This window comes from Ruditapes philippinarum, unplaced genomic scaffold (assembly GCF_026571515.1).
Source record: "Ruditapes philippinarum isolate M1 unplaced genomic scaffold, ASM2657151v2 ctg1625_1_1_1_1, whole genome shotgun sequence".
Classification (NCBI taxonomy): Eukaryota; Metazoa; Mollusca; class Bivalvia; order Venerida; family Veneridae; genus Ruditapes; species Ruditapes philippinarum.
Genome location: NW_026852452.1, coordinates 103,457 through 116,035, shown reverse-complemented (window position 1 = coordinate 116,035; position 12,579 = coordinate 103,457). Strand labels below are relative to the sequence as shown.

The following is a 12,579-nucleotide window of genomic DNA, read 5'->3' as shown; positions in this document are numbered from 1 at the left end:
GTGCTATAACGTTACCAAGGGAGGTAACTCCATCGTAAACTTCCAAAGAATTGATCCCTGCCTCAAGCCAACCTACATGTACATAAAAATGTCTCCAATTACAATGTTTAATAAGACTTATTTTACGGTAATTTAGATTAGGGGAAAATGCGTAAAGTAAAGTACGTTGTGATGTTTTGTCATGTTACGTGCAACCTCCACAAAGCGGACCTCTGTAGAGCAGGTACCTCTTTACAACAATATTTTCAATAACCAAAGCAGTACTTCACAATAGATTGTAACTCTCATGACCAAAACCTGTCGCAAAACCAGAATCTTTTGCCCTCAGAGGTTGTTGCTTAGAAGAGGTGTCAACGTTTGCTTTTGTTTGTTTGTTTGACAATGTTTGTTTCATTTTACGCCTTTCCCAACAGTATTTCAGTCATATAGGCGGGTAGTTTCCTAACCATCGTTCCTGGAGAGTTACACCAGTACTAGACTACCTTCCCCCGTTCTAAACTACTAAAGCATCTCCCGGGGATCGAACCCTCGCCAGAGAGGTAACTGGATTAGAAGTCATCGACTCTAACCCCTCGATCACGGAGGCGGTTACATCAACGTATGCGAATATAATTGCATATTTCCGTGTATACCTTGAATGCGTAAATGCAGAAATGTTCTAGTTTATTATTTAAATTCACCATTGCATCGGTTATTTATCAAAATAAACTATTCTAAACTAATGGTTAGTCATGTAGATTACATCAAATTGTTTATGAAATTGTTGAGTACTTACTGAACGCGCATGCGCGAAATGCTACTTCCGTTTCTATGGACAAAGGTGTATTGTTTTGGCAAGGAGAGATCAATCTTAATGGTTTACACTATTGCGCCTTCATATAAAAAAAATTGTAAAGAGTATGAACGCTCATTGCTCATATTTTATAATTCTGTAATAAATTAACTAAAACTGACCTTTGCCTAAATTTATTTCTGCCAGTCGTAAAATAACACCATCGGGAAAGTTTGCCATGTATCTTTTAATTGTCCAAACACAATCATACCATTGCGGTAACTCCTTTGGGTCTGTACTAAAGTCAATGACGCCGCCGGTCTTTAAAAGATACGAGTCACTGCAATCTACAGATAACAAAATCTGAATATAGATTCATCAGAAGAACTGACATTCGGTTTTAAAACAACTATTTAAAATGCATTTATAAAAAAAGATGTTGAAAACGTAATCATTAGTAAGAGTGCTTTTATTTATTAAAGGTCTTTGCTACGAGCAGATTTGCAACGAAATACACTCTGTTGTTATTTTGTTGATTTCTGTGAGACATTGTTGATATATATCCTCTTCCTCTATATTAAAGCAGTACGCCTCCAGATTACTGCTAATGTTCATGAAAATTTTGAAAATGTATTCAACAGTAAAATATTGTTAAGCTGACAGAGAAAATAATATGCACATTTCAAACGGCACTTACAACCAATGTAAATTACAAACAAGAGGGCCACGATGGCCCTGAAGTCGCTCACCTGTATATAGCCCCCCCCCCCCGGAGCGGGGCCAGTTTAAACCCCATGGTTTTTATTTGAACAAACTAAGTAGACACCCATTAGAAGATGTTTCATGCTAGACATCAAAGGTCTAGCTCGTTGGATTTTTTAAAAGAAGTTTTTTAAGTTTTTTCTTAACATATATACATGTATTTAAAAACAATGACACCCCTAAGGCAGGGCCAGTTTTGACCCCGGGGCTTTTATTTGAACAATCTTTGTAGGCACTTACTAGAAGATGTTTCATGCTTAATATCCTCACTCTAGCTATTCAGGTTTTTTCGAAGAAGATTTTTAAGTTTTTGCTATACACATATAAGGAAAATCAATGTCCCCCGGGGCGGGGCCAATTTTGACCCCAGGGCTCTTATTTGAACAAACTTGGTAGACATTCATTAGAACATGTTTCATGCTAAATATCTTAGCTCTAGCTCTTTGGGTTCCTTAGCTTTAATTTATTTGGGTTCTTTAAAAGAAGATTTTAAGTTTTTACTATATGCATATAGGAAAAATCAATGACACCCTGGGGCGGGGCCAATTTTGACCCCAGGGCTTTTATTTGAACAAACTTTGTAGACACCCATTAGAACATGTTTCATGCTAAATATCTTGGCTCTAGCTCTTTGGGTTCTTTAAAAGAAGATTTTTTAAGTTTTTACTATATACATATAGGGAAAATCAATGAACCCCTGGGGCGGGGCCAATTTTGACCCCAGGGCTTTTATTTGAACAAACTTGGTAGACACTCACTAGAAGATGTTTCATGCCAAATATCTAAGCTCTAGCTCTTTGGGTTTTTTAGAAGAAGATATTTAAAGTTTTTTCTTTTGGTTGCCATGGCAACCAGAGTTCTGCATGGAATTAAATTCTTTGAACAATTTTCAAAGGTGATCACCAAAGGAACATTCCTGTGAAGTTTGGATGAAATTGGCTTAGTGGTTTATGAGGAGATGCCATTTAAAGTAAAAGTTTACGGACGACGGACGGGCGACGGACGGACGCCGGACGAAAAGCGATCACAAAAGCTCACCCTGTCACAAAGTGACAGGTGAGCTAAAAGAGGTCAAAATATGCAAAATTAACCCTTACTGCGTTAGTAAAGCAGTAGAAATATGGTGAAAATTACTGAAGAATTGGCCATCAAACGCAAATAACATGGAAATTATTACTTTTATATTTAGTCTTTTTACTTTTCATAAAACCTCAATACATTTTTCTCAAGTTTTATTTTCTTGAAATATTTTTGCTCATCTGGAGGCATGCAGCTTTAACCAAGTGGCTTGAACGTTATAGAACAATTTGTAAAATAATGTTTTAAGAGCGTTAACGCAATTTTGGTTTTATTAAATCTAAATTTTTTTTCTTATCAAAATCAAAAGGACATATAAAGGAAAATAGTTGCTATGGCAACGATTACAAAAATGGCGGAATCAGTACCTGTACGAGGTCTTTCTGTCCATTTTTCATCTGAAAGTATAAAGCATTTTTATAATTAAGAAACTAAGGAAAAGGCCGTTCGGTTAGATCAGTAGGTCAAGCGTTCTCCGGCACTCAGACGTTTGTGTCCAACAAAAAAGAGAAAGAAATCAATTGTGTTCCAATCTTATTTTGAGATATTGATGATTTTAGATATACTCCAAAATATTGGATTTTAATGTCATTAAATTCATGTATATCCTTCAATACAATAAACGCAATTTTCCTATTTTTTAAACCATGGATTCTAGTGTATTTCAATGGTTATTCAATTAAAACTTATGCAATGCAAAATTGTAAAAGCACATGAAGTTTTATGATGATTATTTTATAAAACTATATTCTTGTACGTTGTTACACGATTCTGCAGTCTTACCGCTTGTATAAGTTTATGTGATAAACCGCGTGTGATCAGTTTTTCGGCGTCTCTTAAGCAATTTTCATTTTTTTACATATTTCGTTTAGACTATCACAGCGCAAAGGGGAAATGCAACTTTTTTTTAAAGTTTAAGCCAGTATTATCATATACATAAAACATACTTCTTTCTCATTTATTTATCTTTGATTTATTTTCGTGAATAAAACTTATACTGTAATCCTTATACTTAGTCTAATAAACTATACACGTAAACTTTTTTGTTTATAATTTTTATTCCTTATTTTCTTGATTTTTTTCAGGTCAATTTGTTTAAATATCTCAGTATGCAATATATACATTAATCCGAGTAAAACATCAAAAGAACACAGATGGCAACATACATTCTAAAATATGAACAATACATAGACCTCCCATGTTCCGCTCATTCACAGATCCCGATATTTACCATAAAGGACCACTTTATAAGCTCCCTTGACAAAAGTGACGCCATTGTTTTATATAGTGACAAATACTAAAAAACTACACATGATTTAACCCATTACGCGATATACACGCCTTTTAACGCCTTTTCACCCCCCTTTCTTTTGTTGTCTCAAATGGTGAAAAAATGCCTTATTTAGGCCCCCAACACTGGGTTTTGTTTGAGAAATGTTGTTTAAAGACTGGCCAAGAAAATTTTGGACTGTAACGGGAGACTTTTCAATGTAAACAGCCATTTTTTTGGCAAAAATTCTTTAAGTATGTGAAGAAAAATATTGCTAAAGCACCAATGTCAAAAAATAAAAATATTTTACCAGTAAACATGAAGATTATCGATCTGTGAGAGACTTTATTTAGTCTGAATTAAGCATATGATATAGTGAGGATGACCCTAAAAATGGCGGCCAGGGGCGGTAACTCATGTATTGTAAAAAAAAAATTTATCATAAACATATAAGAAAGAGAAAGTCTTAAACTATCTCATTGTCAAAACAAGACAACATGTTTCATATAATTCTAGAAATAGAAATAACTTACCGGAAACAAATGTATAAGTTGCTCTAAAGCCTATGTGGTTACAGCATGCAAACTTGTCAAGCCCAGCATTAAACACCAGCACTAATGTATTGCCATTCGACATGATTGTTGGACGTTTTCTGTGACCGTAAATAGTAGCACGATTTGGTCCCGATAGATCATCATATACCTGTAAACATTACATTCATAAGTTTTACAAATTATTTATGCTTTTCAGTGATATGGTATGACATAAGTCAAAGCTTATGAACGGGGAAGTCGGTTAAAAATCGTTCATTTTTTCGTTTTAAAGGTGACATTCGTTTTCCTTTTTCAGCGGAACACTCGACGATTATTATAAATCCGAACAGTTGCGATTGTTCCCCGTATAAGTAAATTCTATCCGAATGAGTTCTTTAATAACAGACGACGTGATCTGATATGAACAGTTAATATGAATACGAGAAAATGATAACATAAAATACAAAAGTTTGAATTCATATGTTTTCTGCAGTGACGTCATGCTGTACAAACGTTTCTTTTTCTGATACGTACAGTCTATATATCTTGATTCCTTTTGACCAACATTTTGAATGAAACGATAGTTTGAAAAGTATTTTCAACACTAGTCTAGTTATGAGATGTTTATTTAAGAAATATTTATCAGTCAGCAAAGTTAAAGTTGGGGGGAATTCAAATGTGATGACATGAATCTTGGCAAGCCTAAAATTCCACAAAACAATGTCGTAAATATAATATTCTTCCTGATATAAACGTATATATATTATCAAAATATTTCAGGTTTTAAGAATTAGAATCATTTTAAAGCTATATCAGAAAAATATTTAGTATTTAAAACTGCATGCCACCAGATCAGCCAAACTATTTCAAGAAAAACACAAAGTTATACTCCAAAACTTGATAAGAATGTACTAAGATTTTTAGAAAGTAAAAAAAAATCATGGTTCAAGTAATAATGAACATGTTATGTGCGATTAAAGACTGATTATGCAGTATTAATCACAATATTTCTATTGCGTTACTAACGCAATAAGAGCTAACTTTGCATATTCTGACATTTTGGCAATTTTCGAGGATTGTTAGTGCCGTTTTCAATGTTTAACTAACTTTCTTTGTCCAAAATATTTTATTTTTTATTTACATTTTCAAAATTTTCATCAAAATTAGCATGAATCTAGAGGCATGCTGCTTTAAGAACGACAAGCTATCACTGTGTAATCCCAGTTCATCTGGCAAAGTACAATAATTTATAACATAATATAAAAAAGTGAATTGCTCAATAATGGAAGGTCTGTAATATAAATAATGATTACATTGAAATTATTTATAATCAGACATAACAACAAATCACGAAAGAACTATTTATAAATGTTGTTGGCAAGTGTGAGATACATGATCCGATATTACAAATGAGCCGCGTCACGACAAAACCAACATAGTGCGTTTGCGACCAGCATGGATCCAGATGAGCCTGCGCATCCGCGCAGTATGATCAGGATCCATGCTGTTCGCTTACAAACCCTATAATAAGTAGAAAAACGGATAGCGAACAGCATGGATCCTGATCAGACTGCGGGGATGCGCAGTCTGGTCTGGATCCATGCTGATCGCAAACCCACTATGTTGGTTTTGTCGTGAGGCGGCTCATATTTTTTTCAAACAACTTTTTATAAGAATATCCATAATTGTTTATATCAATATTTGAAATATATGAGCCTATTGTAGACTTATCGTCTTTGATTTGAATTTATCTTTGTGATCACATTGAGCGACAGGTGAAACAACTGATGTATCTAACCATGCAAATATGTGCACGTAAGACACAGTTGGTCCATGAAGACTCTTATTTTGCTCCTCTGATCGACACTTACTGTAGACATGTATAAACTGAAATGAAACCTGAAAGGCTGGCGTTCCACATCTTTCTTAAAATATGATGGAACAATACCCAAATTCAAAATGAAAATTAAATGGAAAAAAGCTGCTTTGTAGAATTTTTATTTTCGGTTGCGATCCTAGTTATGAGTGCTGCACCGAAACACGGAATTTCTCTTTGTTTATGGTTTCCACTGAAAGATTGTTTTGTTAACGATGGAGCAGGGGATCGAGCCTGTGTACCCGAGATTATTAGTCTTACCCATTCCCGTCCAACCAGGCTTCTGTTCCATATATCACAATTACCGTCATTACATTGGCTAAGAAAGAAATCCATACAAATGAAGATGTCTGAAGTTACTCAAATATAGAGCCATTTTGAATACGGAACTTATTAAGCAGGAAAAGGACTAAAATTACCTGAATATGACTTTTCTCAGCTAAATCCCAGTCATCAAACACAAGCCGTACATGACCGTACGGATCGACATTTTGTATCATATATGTAAATGTTTCTCCGTTAAGGGCGTAACCAAAAGGAAAGTTTGGTGATGTTATAGAACCGGTTCCTGCACTGTATAGAGGCGCTGTTATTGTACCCGTTATCTTTTGGATTTTATCTGAAATAAAAAGAAAAAAACCTCATATTAACTTATTTCATATGAGCCAATTACCATGTAAGATAAAAAAAGTTTGGCCAGTCACATTTTGTAAAGACTTTAATTATCAATGTTGAAAGAATTGTCGAAGTAGCAAATATTTGCATTATTCTATAAAGTTACATTATTCTATTACATTACAAAAAATATAAAAAATAAAATAAAAATAAAGCTTATAATAAATAAATATGGCACTTCTTTGGCATAATATACAGATATATATGTATATATTTTTTATTTATCTGAGTCAATTCTATATAACATGATCACGTACCAATTACCTCGTACTGTATCTTAAATCTTTTGCCATCTAGACCTGTGCCGTTTGACATACAGTGCTGAATTACTACACCAGAAGACATTGTTTCATATTCAGATCCCTCCGCATCAGAAAAATAGTTCGTTTCGGTAGAGCGGTGATACGGCTGATCAACTTCAAATAACCGTAAATGGTCACAACTGGAAGTAAATTCAAAATCAGATTTAAAGGGTTGCGCTTTTGTGAAAAAATAATGTAATGTATGAAGTTGTCAAGTTATCTTTTTCAGAGAAAACGCTAGAATTTTTATGGAAACCAAAGCTCTGCCTCGGTACTGCAGTATCACTTGTCTGAGACAGTAATGCAGTACCAGTACCAGTTATAGCATAATTTGTGTGAGTATTGCAGCATCAGTAGGCTACCAGCGCTCGCAAAATGATAGATAAATTAACATTGTTTATGTCGATTTCTATTGGAGAAGTGTTTTTGAGATTTATACTACATGCCTGATATATTTTTTTTTGTAAAAACACATAATTTTTGACAAAGAATAACATGATGATGAAAGTGTAATTACAATCTGAAATAACAGATGTTTCCCCATGATATTAGACTGACTAATATATTATTATAATCCTCTAGATCAGTTGACACATCTAACCTGAAGTCAATGTGTTAATGATTAGTTTTTATTTTCGATAACACTTACCCTGTCACACAAACACTTTTGATCTGTTGTACAACCAACGTTTTTTGTGACTCACAGTCCGGAAAGCGGAGTTCCACGAACTTTAACCTTATCTTGCACGTGCTACATGCCTGAAGTTCCACGTTACACAAGTGTCCATGATACACTTCTGTTGTATAGTTGTTGGGGTATCCGGCGGAGGCAATATGGCCATAGTCTCCTTTCTCCACTTTAAGTGTAGCTCCGGTGGTCCTGTGGCCTCTCTTGCAATATGTTGTACCTGTAGCAAATAAAAATTCATTACAGTTAAAAAGCGGGAATCATAAAAAATGATATAATTTTGTTAAGACCACTGTACTGAACTCAAACAGTCCGTTAATATGTCAAATTCAAATTAGGGATTAGCATTAATGGAGATACTATCGTGTCATCACGAGAACCGGATTCTTTTACGCGTTCTTTTACAAAAGGGAAGGTGAACCAATCACAATACGACAATTTTAAAAATACAACAACAAAAACAACAACAATAATAATGATAACAACAACAAAGATAATAAACAAGAAAATCCCCCCCAAAAAAACGAATCCCCGTGTGGTAATAAGCACATAAAGATTTAATAAATTTAAAAGAAATGAATGTCAAACACAAGTAGAGCTTTGAACTATGATTCAGAGTCTCATTTTGATTAAGACTAGAATAAGAATCCCCGAAACCATCAGTTGGCTTTCCATAGAGATTTAGAGAAGATTTGCTTAGGTTTACAGGGCTTTAATACACATGTATCTTGTTAATAGATATTTAGTATAAATTACCTGTTAATATTTCTTTGCTTCATTTAATCCTGTCAAATTTAATGATTTACTAATGTTATAGAAAAGAAACATATATTTTAGAAAAGAGAATAACTCTACAAATACTGAAGATTGAGTTATGGTTATTGTACACTGTACTTCCTCTCATTGCGTTTGACCATTGTATGAAGTTGTATTGAATTCCAACTATTAGTTTTCAAGTAATACACTGGACATAAAAAGTAACAAAGGACAATTACTGAAATTAGTCCAAATAGAATTATGGTTCTTGTGCACTGCACTTCATCTCACTGCCCTTGATCACTGTACAAAGTTTCATTGAATTCCAACCATTAATTTTCAAGTTATGCACTGGGCAATACAAAGTAACAAAGAGCAAAATCTTTTAAATGAGCCAAGAAATAGTTATGGTTTCTGTGCTTCCTGTCAAGGTACAAAATAACAAACTACAAAATAAAACATAAAATAAATAAGTGTAAGCTATATAGTATACTTATAAGATTGACACTGGACAATTATTCATCTTTCAAGCCTATGACACTGGCTTCTATTTTCAATATCTGGAAGTTTTTTCTTTTTTCTTCTTTTTTTGGGGGATGGGAGTGGGGTTGGGTGTTGAGTTTTACGTTGCATCAACTCAATATTGGTCATATGGAGACTTTTCAGCTTCACTGGCGGAGGAAGACCTCAGGTGCCCCTCTGTGCATTATTTTAGGCAAAAGGGGCACCTTAGTAGCACAACCGACTTTCTTTCAGATAGCTGGTTAGCTTCCTCATATAAAAGATTCCAAAGTCCCTGTCGGGATTCTAACCCACAATTGCGGGGGACACGTTGTTAGAAGTCAGGGACCTTAACCAATCGGCTACGAACGCCGCACTAAAACATGTTTAAAAACAGACTGAGACACAAAGAAGACAAACTCTTTTTCGATTTAATTTTAAATTCAAAGGGTCTTTACAAACTTATACTGCTATTGTATTATTTTGTAATCTTTCTCCTTAGAAAGTCGCTGTTGAAGTGTAAGTTGTAAAATCTTTGAAATGTTGATAAATATCAATATTGCATTCCATGCTGTAATAATTGCTCTTTTCTCTGCGAGACGCGTGAACCACGCAGCATGGTGTTATTTATGTAAGAGATGTTGTTGAGAAAATAAGAAACAACTTTACTTAGTTCACTGATAAACTGTAAAGCAATATTGTACGCTATCGTATTATTAAAGTGGTTCACTCAACATGTTTATTTCAAAATGAAAGTAAATGCAAATGCAAACACTTAGATATTTCGTGTAAAAATTTGTTTCAGTGTTATGTATGTGAAGATGAGTAACTTGAAAATGCACTTGATTAAAGATATACTATGATCATCTTTGAGTGAAATATGTATTTCGCAGAAATATATTTAAATCTTTGAAATTCTCACTAAGTCTGTCTATTTTGAATAAATAAATGAGCCGCGTCACGACAAAACCAAAGTAATGCGTTTGCGACCAGTATGGATCCAGACCAGCCTGCGCATCCGCGCAGTCTGATCAGGATCCATGCTGTTCGCTATCAGTTTCTCTACTTGTAATAGGGTTTGTAAGCGAACAGCATGGATCCTGATCAGACTGTGCGAATGCGCAGGCTTGTCTGGATCCATGCTGGTCGCAAACGCATTACGTTGGTTTTGTCATGACGCGGCTCAAATATACAAACTGTGTAAGGAATGCTATATTTTCTATTAAAGGTTGGTCTTTTTTTTAGAAAAAAAATCCAGCTTTTTAATGTCACTATACTGTGTATATTCCTATTGTACCAAACTATGAGTTTAACATTTAAAAGAAGTCACAACTTGTTTATTTTATATTTACCAAGAGACTGTGAAGCAATTTGATATATTAAAAACATCAAGTTTGAGCAGAGTACATCTTTAAACATGTCTAAAAATGATTGAGATTTAAAAAAAAATCAATGTATTTCTTAAATTATGACCATAACAGTGGTATTATGCCCATCCTAGTGTAAACGCTCAGTGAAAAGGCATAATTATGTTCAATTTCATATTTGAATATGAAAAAAAAATTAAGTAACCAAAGAATTCTTTTTTCAAATATCGTGCAGAATGTATCGGTAACGCTCCGTGTGTCAGTCTTTTATAATTTAGGCAGGTTTTATATCGTATAATTATTAATAATTGGTCAGTGACAAAATGATATACAATCTTTGAAATGTATAACATGTATACTTGTATACAGCGAAGCAATGCGCATGTTATTTAAATACAAAATGTATTAAATGACTGATGTTACAATGTATTAAATATCATAATAATATTATTATCATACAATTTAGTTAGATAACATTTTTTGAAATTTCACCATCGTTTCTAAAATATTCCTACGATAACTTTTTAGATATCATAATAATAAAAAAACTCAACTTTTTTACAGTGAAAATAAATATTGTCCAGGCAAATCATTATCTATATATGTAAATATATTTTGAAAGTTTCATATATAAATTTCTATTTGATAGACCCGTATGTATATTCTACTACTGATAATTCAAAAAGATATAACATTCAACATGGTGCCGAATATCAATTATCACAGAAGAAAATATCAATATTAATCACTAAATTATATTTTGAGTACAGTTTAAATAATTAATATGCGATGCAAAATAATTTTATTCTAACCTCTAAACATCAAGCAATTCTGCTAAATGGTACATTAAAGAGGACGTTAAAAGGTGATCTTATCAGATTTAAGATTAATAAATGTTGCACGCGAGACGAAGGTGCGGGGGGGGGTAGTTTATGCAAGACCTTCTGTTTCTGCGTTTCTGCTATTCCTTGAACAGGTGTTCAATTTCAATGGCGTGTAACATTTCATTATCTTCAAAATACGAGAAGAAATTAAGTAAAGTTTAATTCCAGACATTCTCCGAAATTTATTTTTAAAAATGCAAAGTTTAAAAACCATACATGCAAACTTGTTTTGTTGTTCCAAAGAACAATAATGTTAATCGTTTATCAACAGCCTGTCCGAAAAAACAGCATTACCTTCCGAAGAGCGTCCAATAACCTACCGACTTGACAAATAGGTTCAATTTCAAACTATGTTACACACGTTTAAAACGACAAATGTCAGACGGAGTCTTATTTAAAAAAATACAATGACCTAGCTAAAAATAACTTTGAAACAATCTGAAAAATTGCAAAATAAAAACATAAACATACACATGTGACAGAATAACTTATAACTTTGTAATGTAAATAAATGATGAACTACGTTAGCTAAAAACTAGAGAATATATAAAATCTTATATCACTTAAAGACAAAAATTAGACTTTTATTTATAAGGATTATAGTTTTTCAACAGTTCCTCGTGAAAGATTTGTCAATGGTTTATGCTTAAGATTTATTTTACATACACTTGGTTTTAAGATAGATTGAATTTCAAATGGATCAAGAGAAATTATTTTACAGAACCAAATATTTAAATCCAACCCAAATTCAAACTAAAATTACGGGCATGAAATCAATTTATGAAGACTTTGTTATTCCGGATAACATCAGTACCGTCAGCGCTTTGATTTAAACATGATCGACATGAGATATACCTTTGACCATATTCACATAAACATATATGGCAAACGAATTCCATCCCTTTTTTGTTTTAAACCTATGCTTTTTCCAAACACTAGGCGTTAGAGAACATTTTATATACATTTTATATTACATGATATATACAAACATTTTTCACCTGATCTAAGCGTTTTCTGCTTATGATGTCTTTTAGCGTTTTTAGAGTTTTCTGAAAAAGAATAAAAGGAAACGAAAAGCCTTGATTTAAGTTTTATAGTAGTAGGTATGACCACCCT

The 12,579-nt window shown here is 33.3% G+C and overlaps 1 protein-coding gene across 1 annotated transcript in view; it reads right to left on the bottom strand.

The window, feature by feature from the left end:
• LOC132712860 (uncharacterized) overlaps positions 1 to 12,579 on the bottom strand; it is a gene marked incomplete at its 3' end in the record, with an annotated part of 45,464 nt that continues 32,885 nt past the window's right edge. The window contains 7 exon segments of the mRNA XM_060695300.1: positions 1 to 72; positions 955 to 1,119; positions 2,980 to 3,009; positions 4,415 to 4,583; positions 6,710 to 6,909; positions 7,223 to 7,407; positions 7,917 to 8,175. Coding sequence (XP_060551283.1) covers positions 1 to 72; positions 955 to 1,119; positions 2,980 to 3,009; positions 4,415 to 4,583; positions 6,710 to 6,909; positions 7,223 to 7,407; positions 7,917 to 8,175 — 1,080 coding nt within the window.